We start from the raw sequence: 23445 nt of genomic DNA, 5'->3' as shown, positions 1-23445 counted from the left end.
ACACTTTAAGTGATTTTTTAATATTTTAAAAGTATTTTCTAAAATTTTCTAAATATATTTTTTTTCAATATATATATATTGATTAAAAACGCTTTAATTTTAATAAACGATTTCTAATGTATTTTGGAAACACTTGGGAGGTAATTTTGATAAAAATATTTTAAAAAGGGCTTCAAATAGAAATGCCGTAAAGATACTCCTAATATCTTTAATTTTACTTAATATCCATTTTTAGGTTACAATTATTTTACAAACCCCTAGGGCCTAGCCTAGTCTTCCCTAGTACAACCGCACAGGAAAAAAGGCAAAAAACGAAGGGAAGTTGTACGGTACACTAAGCTCCACCGCTTGTTAACATCTCATGGGCTTAAAACAGAGAATCTCGTACCATTTTCTTGACTTTCTAAATTTGACCCAATAATCCTTCGCCACGTCTTCAGATTCTCCGCGCTCGATACCACCCAATCACCCCCACAATAGAGATAACCGCTAAGACCCCCAAAGTGAAGCCAACGGATCTCACTTCTATAAAACCGCAGCCCTCTGTCTCTCTCTTCTCAAACAATAATACCTGAAATTCCACAATCTATCTCTCTCCTCATCGCCATGTCCACCATTTTTAGGGCTCGCCGGACCGTCGAACCCCGATCCGGCGGCAAAGTCGTGAGAGGCCGTAGAGTCGCCGCCGCCAGAACTCCCTACTACCGCCCGACCTTGGAACCTCCGGTTCCGGAAAACCCTAGCTGGCTCGTTTCTACTACTCGGATGATTGCCTCCGGCGCTGGAAAGCTTATCTCGTCCGTATTCGGTTCCGACTCCTCGTCTTCGTCTTCTTCGTCGTCCTCGGCTTCTTCCGGCGGCGAATCGAGTGCGGGTGATTTTTTTATTTTTTATTTTAGTTTTTCCCCGGTTGGTTGATGTTTTATGGGTTACTTTGATTTCTTTCTTTGGTCTGTTTTGTTGCGGAGGAAGCAATGGAAAGGGAGAAGAGATTAGAATTTGAGGCTCGGTTTGGATCTCGGATTGTGTTAGGAGAAGTAGGAGGGAAGGAAGAGGGCTTAGGAAAAGAAAAGAAGGAAATTAAGAAACAAGCTTGAGCTCAATAAATTTATTGTGCACTCTATCTTCTGTTTCCTAAACTTCCCTTTTTTCCCTTGGAGTTTGAAAATATATAAATTTTCATTACATTTCATTCCTATTGGTATTTTCTCGTACTACCAAACAAGAGGATTTAGATTTTGCTCTTTGGTACTTTTTCCCCCTTTCGAAGATCTTACATAGCGTTAGCATCGGGTTTATTGTTGTGGTTGTTGTCGTTTGTGAGGGATATAAGAAAATGTCAACTGGATTTGGTTAGAATTTAATGTTGACATGGAGATTTGGTTAATATTTACGTGACCCTCGGGACTAAAACTGACGCTTTACTTGAATTAAGAGGGTGCAGTTATCATGACTGCGCACTGGCCTCTTTCTGATTAGTTGTAATCAGTCCTCTGCCCTATCATTTTTTGCTGTAATGATTGCATTGTGTTTCCAACTATCATGGCCCATTAGTGCTTAATGCAGACAAAATAGTCTAATGTGCAATCAATGTCGCTATTGACCCACACTTGGATCACGAGTAGAACTGATTTTTGTGCCATGGCATTTCTTTTCTCGTTGAATTGTATTTGTCTTCTATCTCACAATAGAACGCAAAGAATGAAAGAATTGCATACAAAGGAAGAAGACATCATAGGAAAGACAAAGAGTACTGAAAATCTTGATAAAATAAGACCAAGGAATCCCAGTCGCTCAAACCCTTAGTTGGTGAGGGCAAAAATTCCCTCCAAATTTTTATAATATAAATGCCCCTCTTTAGCTGAAGGTACTAGGGCTTGGATGTAAGTGCTTTAAAAGGTACCAAATTAAGATCCTCTTCCATTTTCTGTTTCCATTGGGTAACAACTTATTTTTAGTTTCATTTTATCACATTCATGCTCATCATAAGATAGTTTATTATATTTCATCATTTTTTGTTAGTTAATCCTAAATAATTTTTTACTTGTGAGATATCAATGAAGCTTAATCTTTACTATTGCATTTACTGAAGAGATGTTGTTACCTATCAAAAAAAAAATTTACTGAAGAGATGTTGTTGCTCAACCATGGAAGCCGTTGACCTCTTGGTTTCAAAGAATATTCTCAAGTTTACAAAAAACTGACACAGTGTTTGATTTCATATAAAAATTTAAATTTCAGATTCTATAATGGAGCAGAATTAACTTCCACCATGTTTTGTGGGACCCACAACACTCGCAGCTTATCGCTAATTTCTAGTCATTACAAGCTTAGTACCTTTATTTGCTTTGGTAAAGCTTCTGAGAACTTTACCAATTTACAATTTTTTTTTTGTAAACAATTTATGCAGAGGATAATGTTGACGAGGACAACAATGATATGGATACCTCTTCTCATAGGGCTGACAAATTGACCAAGGTTAGTGCAATGAGCTTCATCTCTTTATCTGGGTGAGAGGCATGCGTATGATTTGAAAATTGAATGATTTTGTTATTGTTATATTACAAGCTTAGTTCATATACACTTTTAAGCTCTGATAAGTTTGCATCTTTGTGCAAGTTAGTTAAGACACTTAGTGACCATGTCACCTAGAGTGAATGGAGGCTTCCAGTTAGTTTGTTTCTTTCACTGCCTTTCTACATCCCGTCTGACTGTGTTTTATTAATATTCATTTTCTGTAAGTATACTAAAAATTTCCTACCAACAACTAGGCTCTCCTTACTCTGGCTTGGGCTCACACTGTTACAGCCCTAGTGGGCCTTGAGCTGGGTGACAATTTCAATTCCAATTTCAGGTCTGGCTTTGGGCCCACAGATTATGTAAAAACTAAAAGGTGGGAGTCTTTGAGGAAAAAGAGAAAAGAAGGGGTTGCTCTAATTGGCTGGGAGAGAAAAACTCTCTATGTTCTATTTAAAATCATTCCTCCCCCACCTTCTCTTAAGTCACTACAAGAATGTTTTCCCACATCGATTAGGGGAAAAGTATTGCCTCCCTCTTCTCTATAAAATTGCTTCATTTCCCAATTCATCACACTGTTTGCGTTTATTATGATTCACTAGTTAAAATATTTTAAATTGAATTAAAATACTGTATTTTACTCTTATTGTGACAATGGTACAACTAAAAATTGATTATATTACAAATATATTTCAATCATTTATTGAGTTAAAATCTTAAATTTTGCTATAATTTCACTAAAATAAACAATCATTATGATTGAAAAATAAATATATTTGAATCCTTGGGGCTCCATGATACTATTTTGGGCACCATCACCTGTCCACTACATCAACCGCTTTCCACTGCTTTCTCTTAAGTACCTCACAAACATGCCCCTCTAAAGCAACCAATCTAATCCTGGTTTAGTTTGAAAGGCTTCTAACTGGTTTTGAAAGAGTTTTACAAATCTAAATTTTAGTATATGGGAATGGTGATTTGAAGAAGGAAAAAGTAGTTTTCTCTCCGTCTCACAAAAGTTATCTTGGAGGCTAAAAAAAATCTGTTGAAAGTTGTATTTTTTAAACTCTAAAAGATGGTACCTATGCAAGAAACAACTTGAATTTGCGAGATGCAACCTTTTTATTGCAGCTTTTTGAGTGATGTCATTGGATTGGATGGGGAGCTCCTTGGACTAGACTAGAATTACAACTCAATTTTATTTTTCATGGAGTTGCCAACTCTATATTAATTTTGAGACAAAATCCAAATCCCTTGTACCCTAGTTTCTTCCTTTGATGTCCATCACATGATTTCCTTGACAAAAAGGCGACACAACTCACCATTGGAACTTTTGATCTTGAATTGGTGATTTGGCCTAACAAAGGGAGGTTTTTTGGAAGCAAGTTATTTGTGGCAAGTATGGGGAAGAAGAGGGAGGGTGATGCTCCTATGACGTGAGACGAAGTTATGGGGTAGGTTTGTGGAAAGCCATCAGGAAAGAATGTGATACTTTAGGTGGCAACATGGCCTTTTCTATGGGGAATGGAACAAGGGTAAGATTTTTGAAGAATAGTTGGTATGGCGATGATCCGTTGTGCGTCTCTTTTCCCTCATTATTTGCTATAGCATTAGAGAAGGAGGCTTGGGTGGAGGATGTTTGGAATCATTTAGAAAGGGGAGTTTGGGCTCCTAGGCAGCTAAATGATTGGGAGGTGGTTGTTGTGGAGCACTTTTTTCAGAGATTGCAAGGACATAGGGTGTGTAGGGAGGTGGATGATCATGTGGTTTGGACAAAGTCAAAAGATGTTAAATTTTCTGTCAAATCTTTCTACAAGGCTTTGGAATTGGAAAGACAAGGTGATTTCCCTACAAAGGTGGGTTTCTTTGCTTGGGAGGCTACCTGGAATAAGGTCTTAATTTTGGATTAGATTTAGAGGAGGGGGGAGGGGGGGTGGCCATTGGCCGACAGATGGTACTCGTGTCTCTTAGAGGAAGAAACACTTGAGCATATTCTATTGCATTGTGGTATGTCGAGGATGCTCTAGCACTTGTTGTTTTCTCTTTTTAGAGTGTCGTGGGTGCTTCCTTTCTCAGTTAGAGAGACTTCATTAGGGTGGTATGGTTCTTTTATGGGTAAAAAAAGGAAGAAAAAAATGTGGCGAGCTGCTCTTGTCTTTTTTGGACTGTTTGGAAGGAAAGAAATAGGAGGGCTTTTGATAATGAGGGGCGTACGGTCCTAGGGCTTAAACTTTCTTTCCTTTGTAATATTTGGGCTTGGACTTAGGTGTATATAGTTTTCGGTCATTCTTCCATTGTTAATTTTGTGGATTTGTTGGATTCTGTTTGAGGGGGTATTGTTTTTTGTTCCCCTTTTTCTTTTTTTAGGCATTCTTAAGCATCCTTTGTATACTTCCTGTGTACTTTGGGGTGCCTTCTTAATATATTTCTTTTTACCCATCAAAAAAAAAAAAATGGTGATTTGGCCTTACATGATAGTTTCAAAAGAGAGTTTTATAGACATTCTTATAATTAAATTGTATTGAACTGTGACTTTTGCTTCTCAAGAAGAGCATTGTCATATTTTTCCTTAAGTTTTTTGGAAGAAATAGAATTTCAGGATTGGTGGATTCAACTAACTGAAGGCATCTCCATGTAATTTGTCGTGCTGTGTAGAAGAAATGGTTGTTCATTATCTGTAAGCATCAGGCTGTGTACCTTGTGGTCAACATGTTTTAAGTAGTTGCCATGACTGGTAGCACCCAAAGCTTCCTCAACAAAGTTATTCACATGCAGAGACACACACACAAATTGATGAATTGGTTGATCATAATCTATTTATGTAGTGCCTTGATGCTTCAATATTGGGGTATTTAGTTATCACATAACTATGTGAAACATTTCTGGAAATTTTTATCATCAACCATGCGGTTCTGAGTTCCTTTTTTCTTTTCTTTGGGGGCCTTATTGTTGAAGACTGAGGCAGCAACAGAAATTATTAAGTCCTTCAGGAAGGAGCCTCAACCATCAACAGGAAAGAGTGAAACAAAGTGTTTAATCGAGCAGTTACTTATGCAGGAGACCTTTTCAAGGTATTTGGGAAATTATGCTTCAATTTTTATGTATGATTTTTGTTAAGGTACTTGCTCATTTTTACTTTTATTTTCACTTGTAGGAGACTATAGGGCTCTTTTTTGCTGTATAATTTTTTGAGAGGTTGGGGCCCCTTTTTTGTCAGTTAATGTGTCCTTTATTTTTTAAGTTCTTGATGTAATATTTTTGCAAGAGATGTATGCTCCAAATTTTAATAGATTAAAGTTCCTTATTGGCATTTTGCTTCAAGAACCTTCTAGCATGTCGTGGTTCTTAGCTTCTGTAAACTTCCACCAAATAGTATCCCGTATGAGTGGCTGAAGGTCAATCTAAGTTGAAGTCGAAAATGTACACCATATTTCTTGTTTTTATTTCATACTTGGTTCCTTCCATGGCATCTGCAAATTAATACCATTTCTAAAATAATCTGATCCCTAATCCAACAAACTCAAACATAAATAACCTGGCTTGCTCCCAAAGATAATTTGGAAAGCTTGCTAGGATTTTTTTTTTGTTCATAAATAATCTGGTCCCTAATCAAACCAACTTGAACATAATTGAGTTGGATTTAAGCAATCAGACCAACAAGACCCTAATTCAAGCCCAGAAGTTTTAGTTTGGTTTGAGCTTGAGTTGTTGGAGGTTAAGTAGGTTGGTCTTAAAGTTGAGTTGAGCTTGGGATTAATTGTCACCTGAGCCGGTTGAGTTGCAGTCCTAACAATAACAGAAGGAATCACCTTCTACATGTTCAAGTCCCAAATACCCAGCTGAAAATGGGGTTTCATTTGCCTTTTGGTTGTTCTAACATCGACTAGTTTATAGATCTTTGGCCTTTTATTGTCAATGAATGGAGACTTTATGTTTAAGTCCTAATGAACCTTTCGGCCACACACCTACTCTTTATCCCTTGCAAAACGCATATTACATCCACCTTAATTTGAAATTGGTACTCACGATTTTAATGATTTAATTCAAATTTATGAGATCAAATCTGGTGCATCAAAAGATAGGCAATGATGTCATATTTTGAATCTGGCTTAGAGTTTTGTTTCATCAATGTCTGTGGATTATGTTTACTTATCAAAAAAGAAAAAAGAAAAAAGTCTGTGGATTATATTTGCTGGCTAATGATCTTTATTCCTTGGAATTGCCCGTTCCTGTTTAATCCTGTTCTGCCAATTGCATGGAGCTGAGTATGCAGTTTGCACTGCTTTTCTGAGTTCAATCCATTCTTTTATTCAAATACATCCCATTCCAGGTTTGCTCTCTGTTTGGGATCCATGGGTGTTCCATTGCCTGAAGGGAAAGTACCTACTTATGATGGGGGGTGGGTTGTGTTGGGGTGGGGTATGTATACTCTTAAATAGTTGTCTGATGGATTGATTGAAAGATATAGAGCTAGTCTTGTTGCAAGGGGATTTGCCTAACCTTACTTCATGACCTTAACCTCCCTTCCTTTATAGTTTGACCAAGTGACTTCGTAAGTACTTTCTTTGTTCCATGGCCCTTCACCTCTTCAAACTGGTTTTTATGCCTATTTGCTTTTTTGAATTAGAAAGAACTTCATCAACTCAGCAATTGAAGTGGTAGATCTTGAATCAATTTGTTCATCTGTTGCCCCATTACCTAGTAAACTCTCCTTAAATTATAGATTTTTAGTTGATAGTGAACCATGAAAGAGTTTGCAAAATTTTATCTTTGCTCACGCTTTGGTCCTAATTTTATCATTAGTATGTAATAGGGGCATTCAATTACTAAGGAATAACAGGCAATAGGCAGAGTTTGTTCGACAATTTCAGATCATTTTACATTTATTTCTCTACTTACCTGCTCTTATGAATGTTAAAACTTTGACCAGGGAGGAATGTGATAGGTTAATAGAGATTATTAGCTCGCGAGCTATAGGTTGTCCTACTGCAGAAGACGGATTGTATGGGAGATTAAGTGAGCATCCTAACAGAATAGTTGACAGTGGTATGTTTTACCAGAAATCTTGTAAATGCAAACAGAAACCAAAAATCTGTTTTCAGAATAACTCTATATGATTGATGGTGGTAATTTTATCGCAGATGCACCAATGCCTGATCTCAGAACAGCTGTAATGGAGGCAAAAAAGTGGTTAGAGGAGAAGAAGCTGGCATCAAGTTTGAAGTCAGGAGTGCATCATGAGACAAGCACTTTGAATTCTGTCATGCTACCACATGTTAGTAACTCTTTCTTGTGATTTTTTAATGCCATGCTTCAAGCTCTATTGGTATCCGGGTCATAGTTTTATTAGGTGGCATTAGGTTTTCATGATTTGGGTGGTGTTTGTATTTTTTATCTGAAATTTGAATTGTGCTGAATTTGATGTAAATTTGAATAAAACTGAATGTCTTTAAGTGGTCATGTTTTTTTTGTTAATATTTGAATGTTGTGTAGTGTTGAGTTGTTTATTTTTTATTAATGTCCAAATATTGTTAAGTTTTAAGTTTGTTTTTTTCTTTATATGTTAAAATATTTATAACATTAATTATTATATTTTTCTTATCTTAATTTGAAAACCAAAAATTTGAAAAAAAATAGTAATTTAACATATTTTCAAGATTTCAAAATATCAGAAGTTATTATCATAATAAAATTTTATGATGATTAATTATGTAAATAATAGGAAATTGGTAATTGGTAATTGTTGAAAGAGAGAGAGAGAGAGAAAAAACCTTAATTCTCATTCATATGATTTAACTTCTTACAATAGATAAATATATATACAAGGCTAGGTTAAACTAACTACCATAAATGTGACCTATATTAAAAAAGGAAAGAAAGATTGCACACTATAAATACATTATATTCAACACTCTCCCTCAAGCTGGAGCATATATGTCATATGCACCAAGCTTGTTACAAATGTATTTAATCCTAGGACCTCTGAGAGATTTAGTGAAAATGTCTGCTAGTTGATCATTTGAATTAACAAAACTTGTAGCAACACACCTTGATGCGATCTTCTCTTTAATGAAGTGACAATCAACTTCAATATGCTTGGTCCTTTCATGAAAGACTGGATTGATGCAATATGTAATGCGGCCTGATTGTCACAGACTAGCTTCATTTGTTCATCTTTTCCAAATCTCAATTCCTGAAGGAGTTGCCTCAACCATATGAGTTCACATGTTGTTAAAGCCATAGCTCGATACTCAGTTTCGGCGCTTGATCTGACCACTACATCTTGTTTCTTACTCTTCCAGGATATTAAGTTACCTCCAATAAAAGCACAATACCTTGAGGTGGAACGCCTATCTGAGGGTGAACCAACCCAGTCTGTATCTGTGTAACCAACAATTTGGGTATGACCCCTATCTTCATACAACATCCCTTTAATATATCGAAGAATGCGGATCACAACATCCCAATGGTTGTCACATGGTGACTGTAGAAATTGACTAACCACACTCACAGGAAAAGGGATGTCTGACCGAGTGATGGTGAGGTAGTTTAGTTTGCCTACAAGTCGTCGATATCTCCCAGGATCTCTTAGAGGCTCCCCCTGTCCGGGTGCAAGTTTGACATTTGGATCCATAGGAGTGTCAACAGGTTTACATTCTAACATACCCGTTTCTTCCAAGATGTCTAAGACATACTTCCTTTGTGACATAAGCACACCTGAACTGGATTGAGCTATTTCAAGTCCCAGAAAGTACTTGAGTTTGCCCAAGTCTTTGGTTTGAAAGTGGTTGAAAAGGTGTTGCTTTAGTCTTTGGATACCCTCTTGATCACTGTTTGTAATGACAATGTCATCCACATAAACTACCAAATAGATGCACTGGCTCGAAGAGTTATGATGATAGAAAACTGAATGATCTGCTTCACTCCGAAGCATTCCAAACTCTTGAACAACTGAACTAAAACGCCCAAACCATGCTCGAGGAGACTGTTTCATGCCATATAGAGAGCGGCGTGACTTGCATACTAAACCAGACTCCCCCTGAGCAACAAAACCAGGTGGTTGCTCCATATACACTTCCTCAAGAAGTTCACCATGAAGGAAAACATTCTTAATATCCAACTGATAAAGAGGCCAATGACACATAGCTGGTATGGATAGAAATAAGCGAACGGAAGCAATCTTGGCAACAGGAGAGAAGGTGTCACCATAGTCACAACCATAAATCTGAGTATAACCTTTAGCAACCAAGTGGGCCTTACGACGATCAACCTGACCATCAGGACCAACTTTAATAGTGTAGACCCAATGACATCCAACTGTAGATTTACCTACAAGATCCCATGTGCCATTGGAGTGTAGAGCATCCATTTCATCAACCATTGCCTGTCGCCACCCAGGATGAAAAAGTGCCTCACTAGTGCTCTTAGGAAGAGAAACAGAGGATAAAGTAGAGACAAAGGCAGAATAGGACGAAGATAATCGATGGTAGCTCAAAAAATTATAAATAGGATGAGGATTACGAGTAGATCAATTACCTTTCCGAAGAGCAATAGGCAAATGGTCAGTAGATGACAGTGCCGGGATAGGAGAAACCGGTGGGACAGGAGGTGAGTCATCAGGTACCTTAACTGAAGAGAGAGCAGGAGTAACAACATGATGTCGACGATGATAAACCTGAAGAGGACGAGAGAGCACATCTGAAGGGGGGGATATATAGGGAAGTGGCAATACTTCAGAAATGGGAAGAGATTCAGAGGATGAGAAGAATGGAGAGTCCTCAAAGAAGGTGACATCAGCGGAGAGAAAATAACGATGAGTGTCAGGGGAATAACAACGATAGCCCTTCTGAAGTAGAGAGTATCCCAAGAAGATGCATTTCGTAGCCTTGGCGGAGAGCTTGTCCTATCCAGGTGTGAGAGTATGAACAAAACAAGTACAACCAAAGACACGAGGAGGAAGGAAATAAAGAGGTTGGGTAGGAAAAATGAGGGAATGAGGGATTTGGTCATGTAATATAGATGAGGGCATACGATTAATCAAGTAACAGGCTGTAAGAACAGCATCCCCCAAAAAACGAAAAGGAACATGACTATAGAGAAGGAGGGTACGGGCTGTCTCAACAAGATGTTGATTTTTACGTTCAACAACCCCATTTTGTTGAAGAGTATGAGTACAAGATGACTGATGGAGGATCCCATGTTGGGACATAAAAGAAGTAAAGGGTGTAGAAAAATATTCCCGAACATTGTCACTGCGTAACACTCGAATAGAAACATTGAATTGTGTTTGGATTTCAGCATAAAATTTCTGGAAAATCGAGAATAACTCATCTCGATTTTTCATTAAAAATATCCAAGTACATCTTGAATAGTCATAAATGAAAGTGACAAAATACTGAAATCCTAAAGTAGATGCGGTCCGACACGGACCCCAAACATCAGTGTGGACAAGTTCAAAAGGAAACTTTGCTTGATTATTCAAACGTTTTGGGAACGAGACACGAGTATGTTTCCCAAGCTAACACGACTCACACGTAAGCGACGACAAAGTGGAAAAACGAGGGATCATCTTCTGGAACTTGGAGAGACTAGGATGACCCAGACGACTGTGAATGAGAAGAGGAGCATTGGTGGAAATGCAAGCTGTAGGAGATGGAGGTGATGTGAGGTGATAGAGGCCTTGAGACTCACGCCCTATGCCAATCGTCTTCCTCGTACTCCGGTCCTGCAAGATCACAGATTTATCAGAAAAAGTGATAGAACAGTTAAGAATGCGAGTTATTTTGCTGATGGAAATAAGATTAGAAGGACACTCAAGGGCATAAAGGACAGAATGGAGAGGTAGGGAAGGGAGAGGATGAGTCAAACCAATACCTTTAGCCATAGTTTGGGAACCATTAGCTAAAGTAACAGTAGGTAAGGCAGAGGTAGTAGTAATAGAGGAGAAAAAGTGTTTATTATCAGAGATATGATCAGATGCTCTAGCATCTAGAATCCATGGGCCAAGAGAAGGAGACTGAGTAAAGCAGACAGAGACATTATCGGTCTGGGCAACAGAAGTAACAGAAGCTGATGTGGCTGCCTAATATCGGAGATAGGCATCATAATCACTACCGGTCAATTTTTCCGATGTGATAGTAGGAGATCCAGAGATGACGGATGTAAAAATAGGATTTTTAGTTGCCATATCCACTTCACTTGAGATTGAATCACATTTGGATCGAAGAGAGTCCTAAAGGGAGGTCAGATCATAGTTGTGGAAGAAGAACCTGGTATGTCGGGACCCAAACAAAGGAGAAAAGTGACTGGAGATGAAGAAGAGGCCTTCCTAAGGCACACATAGGTCTCGGCCAAGGAAAGGAGCTGCCGTCGGAGGCTAAAAGAAGACCCGTGGAGGCTGAAATGTCAAAAAAATGGAGAAACAGGGTTTGGAGAGGACTGACGGAGGCTTATAAGTGCAAGACGGCGCCGGATGAGCCTGTTGGTAGAAGCTCGGCACCAGAAAGTGGGTCATGCGCCCTCACGCGCCGGCGCATGGGATTCAGGCCGCTGGAGAAAAACGGCGCGTGGATCGGTTTTTGGCTCCGGTGCTTTGAGAAAAGTTGCAGATCTCTTCTTTGCGCTCCTGATGATGTGGTTGGTGTTGGAAAATATCGTTGGGAAAAAAAAAGTCATCGAAAAATATCGTCGAAAAAATGTTGACAGTGATGAGGGTTTTCTGACCACGATACGGCTGACCAGAAAGCTTTGGGAGATGGAAAAGGTGACCGGAATGAAATACGGTCACTGGATGGATTCCCGAAATTAATTATACGGGTAAATCAGAAAGAATAAAGTTTTCTCCCTTGGCTTTGATACCATGTTGAAAGAGAGAGAAAAAAAAACCTTAATTCTCATTCATATGTTAACTTCTTACAATAGAGAAATATATATACAAGGTTAGGTTGAACTAACTACCATATATGTGACCTATATTAAGAAAGGAAAGAAAGATTGTACATTATAAATACATTATATTCAATAGTAATTGGTAATTGATAATTGGATAATAATTAGAATTTCTAATTATGCTTGGTTGCTATATAAGTAGTAGGAAATTAATAATTGGGTAATAATTAAGATTTCTAATTATGCTTGGTTGCTAAGAAAATGTTAGAAATTTTCTGAGTTAACATTTCGAAGTTAAATTTTACTTTTTCCATAGGGACAAAATTATCTTAAAAAAAGTAATAACTTTAAAAATAATCAACTCTAATAAGGTCTTAAGTCTTAAAACAACTACCTTTAAGACTCTTATATTAGCTTCTTGTTCGTGTAAAACCATATAAAATTTTTATATTGGGTCTTGGTGCTTTAACACATATTTAACTTATGAAATAAGGTGAGTTGTGCCTTCTTGAGGACTTCCATTGTCAGCCCATTGAAATGGTTGAAACCATTTTGCTTCTCATGAATCTTGTAGTCTCATGTTTGACAAAGATCACTAACTTGAAGGCTTGAGGAGATACAACAAGCCCCTATATCATGTTTGATGAAGAGATAAAGAGACTGGGTTTGGCTAGATGCCTTCTTCTTTCTTGTTAACCATGGTTAGTTTTCATCTTGGTTGCCTACTTCTCTGAAGCCTTATAATGTAGGACAACTCTAGGATTGTTGTCTACAATCAAATAGGTGGGCTAGTGTTTTTATTTTTTAGGGTTTAAGGAGAGGAACAGGGGATAAAGTTCATGGTAGAGAAATAAAATAAAATATATATAGAGAAAGAAGATATGAAGAAGAGATAGAAACCTTAGAGTCCTTCTAGGAGTCTCACCTAGAAGAAGATCAATGGAGTCTCATCATTGAGAATTGCAACACTTGGAAAAAACTAATATTATTTTATTATCAATCAATTACTTTGATTTACATTGGTTATCCTTATTTATAGGTTTCTCTAAGAAATCCAAAGTCTACTAGAATTCTAATAACCCGCTATGACTCTAATTCTAATTATCTTATAATTAGCTAATCTTAATTTGACTCCAACAAATACTAGTCCTGCTTAAAGTCCATTTATGTCTTTCCTTTTCTTTCTTGAATTTACTTTAAAAGGCTTTCCCCAATCACCTTATCCAAAAAACAGAGGAAAAAAATGCAGCTAGGCTATGCCATCCTCCACAAAGCATTTATTTCTTTGTGAAATGACACACAAATATCTAACACCTTGGGTGGATTTTTAATGGCCTAACCTTAAAGCACACATCAAGTATGCCCTTACAAACCCTGGTGTGCATTTATTGGTATGACCAACTTCATCATTTACGGAGTACTGAAGAACTATTCTTTAGATTTAAACAGGTGTTATTTACAATAAGTATAATTCCAAGTTGGTTGTATCTAATGCTGATTCTTAATACTGTAGGTTAATGAAGGTGAAGCGGGTTCACCAGTGGATATGGCCAAATCATATATGCGGACCCGTCCTCCATGGGCATCCCCATCAATGAGCAATGAACTCAAAACACCATCACCAACAGGGATGCATCTTTTCAAGGAAGAAACACCATATTCACTTGGTCGCAATTCTTTGTCCTCATCTAAGGTGCTGTTCAGAATATTTAATTTTTTAAGTTTAATATTTTTTGGTTGTTGGCCCTATGCTTGCATTTATCATATAATGCATAAGATCTTGTGGTTTTTGATACTAAATTAATGTTCTGTAGAAGGATGTTTATCACCTCACCTTTGGTTTTTTTCCCCTTCTAATCTGAAACAAAACCAGCTCATTTCTATTAAATGAAAACGTTAAGAAGGATGAGACATCTTTTGTGGTATACAAAACCTAATAAAAAAACAAGAAGAAAAACTCCACAAAGAGGAGCAATACAATTGCACATTTGAGAAAGAAACAAAACAATCATGAGCAAACCAAAGATTTTTACTAATAAAATTCAGGGAGGCAAAAAAACACCAAAAATTTTACTCCTCTTTTGGCTAAAATATCCACCACTTGATTGGCAAAGTTAGGAACCCAAGAAAAAGAGTATCCTAATTTTGCAATGGTATCAAAAACTTGGTGAAGCCAGCCATCAAACTCCCATGAGCCTCTTTCCTTCTTAGTCACCTAACAATAATGAAATCTTCCTTGACGAGTATATTGGATAGGCCCAAAGCTTTTACTTGCACAAGCCCCTCACTGTACTACAATAATCTCCAAGCAATCCTTCAATCCCTTGGTTTATCCAAGTGAAGGCCTTTACTTTAGGAGGGATTTTAGATATTTTTACCTTTAATTTGGTTGCTCAATCTTGGTTGACAATAAAGGTGGGTGAAATTTGCTTCGGAAAAAGAGTTGGTATGAGGTTTGGCTTAGATGCATGAATTTTGCTAGGATGATGAAGTGGAAATTAGTGCATGGAGTCCATCAAACTGGACATGGTAATGATTGATGGCAATAAGGTCTAAGAAAAATTTCTAAATTGATCAAGTGCTAGCAGTTGTGGCTGTGATTAGTATAATGGAAACAAAGTACATTAAGACTTGAGTTCTGATATTTATTCTTTTCCACCCTTTAATGTAGCAAGATTGAGTGTTATTTGAAGGGATGAATGCTGGTTATGATATAAGATGGAAACAAATTGATGAGTCTGAATTTTGTAAAGAGAGATGGATAAGAGAACACTAAGCCTAGCAATCCCACCCTGAGAATTGACATCCACTCAACTGGGGAAACAAATGATACCATCTAATCAGCTTACTGCCTCTCTTTCCGTTACTCATTGTTGTCTACCACACCAAAGTCAAAGCAGGCCCGTTAACATCCAAAATCATTTATTCAGCTTTATGCAGTAATTTGGGGCATGGACTGGAGCAGGGAAAGCCTTAGCCCATGATGGATTGAAAACCCTTCTGCCTAGCAACCAATACACAGGGATAACAGCCCTTGTGGTTTTACAAGTGATTTTGTTTCGCTTTCATTTCTTTATTTTTAATTTTATCTTTTTTAATCATAAATGAAATATATGAACCTGACATCTCTGAACTTCAAGGCTTTCATTCAATAAATTAAATGGATGTCTTCATCATCTACATTTTTGTAGCATCTATTATGGGAAGGGAAAGGCAAGTTTCAAATAATTCACATACCTGCATTTCTCATTGTCTTGTATTTGACAATTTTACCATGCTTCAAGATCAAATTTAATCTGGATTATTTCCTTAGGCTAGATTTTTCATGGGAAGGATGCGGTGGTCTTTTTGGTTCTCAGCTCATTATGCAGTCTTCTTAACTTAAAAATAAAATAAAATTGGAGGTATACGGATGTTGGTACTGATTTCACTCTGTTATGGTTTATCTGCCTAAACTTGAATGCAGCTGAAGAGGGATGCTTTTGCCTCTGGGTCCTGGAATATCCAGGAAGAAATACGAAGAGTGCGTGCTAAGGCAACAGAAGACATGCTTGGCAGTTCCCCTTCCATGAAAATTGATTTGTCTGAATTTGGACATAAGGCCAGCCAAAATTCCTTAGTAGCTGATAGAACAGGAGTGGATTTGAGAGACAAAATGCACTACTCAAATTCTTTAACAGCTCTCAAGTCAATAAATGCATCTTCAAACTTGGCCTCAGGGCCTGCAACATGTCTTGGTTTGGCAGGTGTGGTTTTTGCTTCTTTGAGGACAGAATGTTTGGTTTGTTGCTTTTGTCGTTAATGGAGGAATAGGCAGCCTAATTGTCAAAATAATTTCAATTTTCAGAATATAAAGAAATTAACATGTAGAAAATCTAAGACATGGAACCTCGTTTTCTGCCATTCAGTTTCTGATACAACACGAGATGGGTTTAGAAATGGAGCTTTATCATTGAATCCGACTATTTCCGTTTCTGAACAAAATCAGGTACCTTTTTGGCGAAACCTTGTAATCTCTATTTATTTATTTACTTAGTAATATATTTATTTTTTAAATAAGATTTTGGTAATATGCCTATTTAATTCTGCAGGATGTATGGACATTTCTTTAGATTTTTCTAATACTAATTGTGATAACTGCTTTTCTGTAGTTCAGGTTTTATAATCATTAACTTATATAACATATTTCATTCTTCTTGTTGCACTGTGCAGGAAAAGGAGGGGGAAGTTGATGCTGCTTCTAACTCTCATCACCCTGTTACTGTGGAGGTTGCTTCAGACCTACATAATGGTACTTATTTATATATATTTTTTCTTTTGTTTTTAATTTGCATTCCATCATTTATAGCATTTCCTTTTGGATCAGATAGAGGTCATAAGTGAATAAAATAATAGAATTGAGTGATGATCAGAATCTAGAAGAGTACAGCTCTTAGTTGGGGAGTAGCATTTCCTCTTTGGTCAGATAGAGATGATAGGCCCATAAAATAATAGACTTGAGTGATAGTCAGAATCTAGAAGATTGTAGCTCTTAGCTGGGGATTATTAAATGTGATTTACTGTTTATAAGTGGATTTTGAAGTGCAGAGCAGGGAATAAAACAATTTTGGCTAAACAGAATGTGCTTATGAGTAAGTTTACATGTTGAAAGTGAGTGAGTTCCTGTCATTTTTTTGACAGGAATGCCTGGAAAACATGGTATTGGATAATGACTTGTATTGTATGTACCACAATTAAATGTCTCTATAATAGTTACATCATGGAGAACATCTCTTTGAGCCGTCAACGTTGGCTATTTGGTGATTTCCTATTAAATTTTCTCTCTATGTTATGTTTGTGGATAATGGATACGCATTAAAGAATATTTTCTGTTAAGGATTCAGTGTATGCTGGTTTGATATATGTTATCAGTGCATTACCTAATGACTTAAGCTTTTGGTTTAACTAATAATTTAACATGGTGTTTAAGCCTTGGTTTTCTGACTTCCCTCATTGATGATCCCATGTGTCTGCAAGATGAGGCTGCATATACAGAGGGATATTGACGGTTTATCCTAAATTAGCTTAAGCAACTTATTGGCCCAGTACCTAATGGCTTAAACTTTTGGATTAACCGAGTTTAACATTGTCATTTGGGTTTCACTTAATAATAGTACTACCAATTACGACTGTATTTATGCTCCAATTGCATTGATATGATTCAGATGCATAAGCAATAACATATGGTTTTGGTTCCTTTTTCTGGAAAAAAGGGTTTAATCTTTAACAAAGGAACTTATATTCCTGTTTCGGTGATGTTCTAGATTTGCTGAATTGTGGAGTTGAGCTTCCTGCGCCAGGAAGTGTTGACACTGTATTGCAAAAGTGAGTTTTTTATTTCATTTTTGTCAAGGTTAGGTTATTTTTTATTTCTGTTGCCTGATTATTTAGCTGTTCTCTATAAATATTATTTAATTTCTAAGTAATCTCTCCAGTCTTGAGTCTGGTTTGCATTTATGTGATTAAGTATGAAACAATTTCACAATCCATCTTTCTATGGATCTTCAGAAAGTAGTTCATTTGGTATTTGGCAGCACTATATCTTTTGACTTGTTTTGTGATTTTGTTGGATTATTCATTTTCTCTTTGAGATTGTAATTATATTAACTTGCATGCAACATTTGACTACAATCTATTGTTGGCATAAATCTTATTTCCAAATGCTTTATTCAAACCCACATTGGATGCTGATAATAAGAACTCTTCATTTACACAACCTCATGAAGCCTTTAAATGATGATTTTAATTTCCCTTGCACTTTCATTATATTTAATTTCTCAATATGCTTTTGATATTTTCTGTAGAACACATTTAGGGTTCTCTGTCTGTCTGTCTTGTCTCTTTCTTCCCCTGTATGAACTGCAATTTCATGCAGGCCCACCTTGGGGGAAATTGAATATTTGAGCAGAAAATAATTTATTGTAAAACTGAACAAAAATCATTGGCAAAATATCCTGATATCAGATATTTCCCTGAGTTTGAAGTGTGGGAAGCCATTGGAACCAGGGTCCTGGTTTTGTCCCTGGTTCTATTCACACACACACACACACGTGTACGCACACACATTCACACACTCTGTCTGAAGTTCTAATACAATTTTATGGTGGTGCTTTTGTTTGTTAATATAAATGGTACAATTTCGTCTCTTTATATAACTCATATACTGCTTCATTTGTCATAGTGTTGATGGTGATGATTGCACTAAGGACAGCCATGGGCTGGACCAGCAGCTCAATTCTGTGATAGATAGCAATGTGCAAGGTAAGGATTTTAAACCCATGGATTCAATTCATAATATTCAGTTTGTTTCATCTTATTCATGCCTTAACGTTGTACTTGACATTTCATCTTATTCACAAAAATTTTGTAACCTATCATATAAATGTTTGTGAAAAAAAAAATATACACTCTCTTACTTATCAAATATATATATATATATATATATATATATATATATATATATGTAGATATAAATGTTTGTGAAAAGTAGAAGAAAGCATCATTTTTTTCTTTTTTATTTTGCAACACAAGTATATATTATTATGTCACAAATAATTGGTTTCTAAGACAGTGGCTTGAGATGTTTTAAACTCTTTATCTAGTTAGTACCCAAAGCTGCTCTCAAATATTTGCTTATTCTAACTTTTGGAAATTAAAATATTCGAACAGTTTAGTTTTCCCTCTGAAGTTTCTTTAACATTGACCACTATTTTCCTGAAATTTTCAACCATTTAAGTCATATCTCTAAACTGGATTTCTACCTGGTCACTGAATTTAACATCAATGGAACTATGGACAGACTACCTCTTTTCTTAGATCTTACAGATGTGTAATTTAGCTTTGGTTGCATACTTCTTGTTAAAAGGTTATCCACATAATGAGAGGTACTGATTAATTGTTGGGTTTAATCTAGATTGTCACTTGGCTGATTTTATGATAAATTTTATCTTGTTCATCTATATATTTGTTGGTTGACTGGAAATTAACACCTTGTCTATAACCATAGCAATTCTTGTAAACCTTGAGGTTTTGATCATTGGAACTGCCATTCAAATCATGTAATTGCTCATTTTGAGATTGCCATCCAAAGGAAACTCCATATAAGGTTTTTCCTTTCAGGATTTTAACCTCTTTTTTTTTTCGGTAATTAAAATATTAAAAGGGATTGAGAAAAGAAAAACTTGGGCTCTATTTGGGAAGTGTTTTAAAAAACAATTATGAAAAATAGAGTATGTTCATAAACTGTTTTCAAAAGCAATTTTCTATTTTTAAGAACAAAAACAAGAAAACAAGTTTGACAACCTGGAAAACAATATTTTGTTATTAAAAACATAAAATAGAGTGTCTTTGAGAACATATTTAATTGTTTACTAAGATTTGTTTTAAAAATTAATTATATAAATATGAAGAAAATGATTGAAAATAATCACTATAAATAAATGATATTTTTTAAAAACATTTAAAATATAGAAATAGATGAAAAACATTTTAAGTTTCTAAATAGACTTTTGTTCTACAATATATCATAAAACAATTTTGAAAAACGGTTTTTAAAAACTATTTTTCATAATTTTTTTCAAAAACACTTTCGAAAAAGAGCCTTTAGAGCCTGTTTGGAAACTACTTTTAAAGACAGTTTTCTGCTCTTAAAAATAGAAAATTGTTTTCCAAGTTTGATGTCATGTTTGATTCTTTTTTTGATAGATTAATAACGTGTTTCAAAAATAAGTTGTGTTCTAGAAACATATTTTAATTGTTTTAAGTTGTTTTCACTTGTCTAGGAGGCACTATTTTAAAAAATAATTATACAAATATGGATAATGATTAAAGAACTTGTTTCAAATATAGGTTGTCTTCTGAAAACATATTTTAATTGTTTTAAATTGCTTTCACTTGTTTTTAGGTGCTTTTCTAAAAAATAATTGTATGAATATGGACAATGATTGAAAATGAAGCATTATAGAAAAAAGTTATTTTTTAGAAATATTTGAAAGAGCAAAGACATTAAAAACATTTTAAGTTTCCAAACAGACTTTTGTTTTAAAGAATATGAGAAAACTGTTTAAAAAATGTTCCCATTATGCATTTCTTTATGATGCTCCAGGTAAAAGAGATGTATGGAATGCCTCACCTGGTCAATAATGAAATTATAAACAAATATAATCACACATGGAGATACCCTATCTGAAGGGTTCTCAGTGAGACCATACAGAAGTAGCGAAACCATAGTTCCCCGGATTGATCAGTCATTAGGGAAAGCTTCCTCTGCCTAAGGGAAGGGACTGCTTCTTCTGGTTTGCCTACCATTTGTTACCCATGTTAAAGAATCGTTCTCATCTGTAGCTTATTCTTCCTGTGAATGCTTCAGCTGCAAGAGTAAATGATGGAAATTGTTTGACATCCAAAGAAGGGGCTGGATCGGATGGCAATTCTACTGCCAATGGTTTTGCTTCAGGACCCAGGTAATAGTCGGTTGATCACAGTTCCTCTTATTGATGTGTTATTAAAATCAATGCTTACTAAATATTCTGTCCTTCAGTTTACATGTACCATCAGATACAGAACAAAACCCTAGACCACATGACGACGAACTCAATCCAATGAAGGAAAGCCATGACAAGGCAGCAGATGGTCATGGAGGGGAGGTATCCTGTGAACTATTGAGTGAAGCTTCTATGGAGGTCCCCATCGTAAATGAAACCGAAGGCTCCCAGAACAGCTTCAGCTTGCACCATGAGGAGTTAGCAGATGACCCTAGAAAGCCAAATTCAAAACGCAGTTTAGCAGGGAAGGGCAACGTGGCTGGAAAGCAACAAGCGAAGAAACTGACCCGATACAACAGAAAGGGCCGGGGACGGGGTATGTGATTCAATTTGAAAATCCCGCATCTTTTTGTACCTTATGTAATATTTAGTGTAAACTAGCCTAGAAAAATATTTTCCACGGCTAGGCATTTGTAAGCCGTAGTGAGATTGATTTCATCATTGGGCTCGAACAGAAACGACACAATGAGTTCAATACAATGGGGTTTGTTAGAGAGATAAAAGGCTGAGACTTCCCTCCAACTAGAAAACCGTTGATGTTTCTAACTCCGTATGATTTATCTTCATACTTCCTTGTCGAGTGGGTGACACAGGTAAGCTAAATACACTTATATTTGTAATAATGGATGGTATTTGTTGGTTTGGGTCAAATTTCAACATGGTTATGCTGGTTTTTCGATTTGGTATCAGAGTTTTGGTTCACTAGAAATTTTCCTTTTCCTTCGATTGAGTGAAGCCTTTTGCTTTTATGTCAAGATGTCGTCGGTCAAAGAAAAAACGTTTTGTTGAGGCCAACCTTATCATTCAAGAATTGTGGCCACCGTCAAACCGACGGATCGTCTTAGGAAGCAGAATCCAAATGGTAATAGATTTTTTTGTTATTTTTCTGATAAGTATTTACAGAAAAGGAAAAAAAATATTAATATTTTTTTTGCCATTTATTTTGACCTTTTGTTAAAAAACAATATAAAAAGTTCTTTAAATATTCAAAATTCAAAAGACAGGGAGAATGATTTATTTTTATTAATCTAACATCTTATATTTTAGATTGTTTATATTAAAAAATAAAAATAAAAGAAATAATTTTAGTTTTATTTTATCCAAATTTAATTATTCAAAACAAAAGAAAAATGTAATAAATTTAAAGAAATGAATTTATTCTTCTTCCTTTTTTGTCATTTATATTTTATATTTCCTTCTAAACAATTTCTTTTTATTCCAATTCCAATTTTTTCAGTTCCCTTCCCTGAATAAGTCCTGAATTAGGCTTGCCCAATAAAGAGTGGTCGAAGTGGGCAGGCAGCATAAGAGAAGCCAATATGAATACCTCTTCATAATAAAAATGGTATATTAGCCTAACAAATAAAGAAACATATCTCATTAGAGATTAATTTCAGAACCCATGTCAGGAGGCATTTTGGGCCCAACCTTTATGTGGGCTTCAAATTTAGAAGCCCTAATGCCCTTAAAAATCCCCACCCTAAAGTGGGTTCAATTCAAAAACCCATTAATCTACCTACCAAAAAAAAAAAAAAAAATCAAAATCAAAATTTAAGGTTGCCTTTGATATTGCAATAAAAAAGGAAATGAAGGTAAATCACATTACCATAAAATAAATAAAGGAATCCAAATCCTAACAAAATTATAATTTTTATTTATTTCTATTTTCATTTCTTATAAGTAATTCAAGCGCAGAACAATCAAATGCAGAATAAAATGAATTTCTCTGTCGTAAGATCCAAACATGCCCTAAGCCCCTGGAAAAGCCAGGACACCCATCAATCACAAGAGAAGGAAGAAGAAAAACTTGAAAGAAAGAGAGATAATATGAGAGTAGTAGTCTAGTGGTGGAGGGTTACTCCCATGTGAAGTTGTCAAAAGCAAAATACATCTCAAACAGCCCAGAGCCGCCCATGAAGAAACTAAAGACCCATGCCCTTGTGAAGACGCCCAACTCCCCCTTTTCTTTCCCCCTTTCTTGTTGTCATTCAAGAACCCAATCTAATACAAAGAGAAGTCATGAAAGGCATGATTTCTAAGGGAGTCCACACAAAGACCCACTAAAGATAACCAAACAAATAATTTAAAAAATAGAAAATAATAATAAAGCAAAAGATTTGGTGACCTTTTGCTCTTGGCTCTTTTCTCTCTAGTGGGATGGTGATTGTGATTGTGAAACTTTAGCATCTATATGATTATAATCTGAATACCTATAAAAGAGAAACTACTCACGGGCTTGGGCTTTTGCCTCTTTTCCCATGTGAGTGCCACTGCCCCTTCAAAACTATATACTGTCCTTTCCACCTTATGCCCTCTCTTTCTCTTCTATTTTCCCCCATATCACACAACCCATCTTTCCTTTCTCTTCCCTTGTCAACCATCCATTTTCCATCAATTATTTTACTTGGGGTCATCATGTCCGTGAGCAATCCAACTTTTGTTGTCCTATCACAAACCT

General features: G+C 36.0%; 1 protein-coding gene across 3 annotated transcripts; it reads left to right on the top strand.

The window, feature by feature from the left end:
* The first annotated feature begins 525 nt into the window (after window positions 1–525).
* On the top strand, window positions 526–21676 carry LOC117912766 (protein KAKU4). 3 transcript variants are annotated; one of them, XM_034827467.1, is made up of 13 exons: window positions 530–868; window positions 2411–2478; window positions 5473–5588; window positions 7448–7563; window positions 7659–7792; window positions 13919–14098; window positions 15872–16151; window positions 16314–16393; window positions 16618–16696; window positions 17709–17769; window positions 18626–18705; window positions 20813–20906; window positions 20984–21676. In XM_034827467.1, the coding sequence occupies exons 1-13, from the start codon at window positions 607–609 to the stop codon at window positions 21309–21311; spliced, it is 1878 nt and encodes a 625-aa protein (XP_034683358.1). In that variant the 5' UTR covers window positions 530–606; the 3' UTR covers window positions 21312–21676. The 3 variants fall into 3 exon arrangements, with proteins under 3 accessions (XP_034683359.1, XP_034683358.1, XP_034683357.1); XM_034827466.1 differs by having other exon boundaries at window positions 530–874; XM_034827468.1 differs by lacking the exons at window positions 20813–20906; window positions 20984–21676 and adding an exon at window positions 20549–20797 and having other exon boundaries at window positions 526–874.
* Window positions 21677–23445: the final 1769 nt, after the last annotated feature.

This window comes from Vitis riparia, chromosome 4 (assembly GCF_004353265.1).
Source record: "Vitis riparia cultivar Riparia Gloire de Montpellier isolate 1030 chromosome 4, EGFV_Vit.rip_1.0, whole genome shotgun sequence".
NCBI classification, from domain to species: domain Eukaryota; kingdom Viridiplantae; phylum Streptophyta; class Magnoliopsida; order Vitales; family Vitaceae; genus Vitis; species Vitis riparia.
The sequence above is the reverse complement of the archived record's forward strand: the minus strand, read 5'-3'. Positions and strand labels throughout refer to the sequence as shown.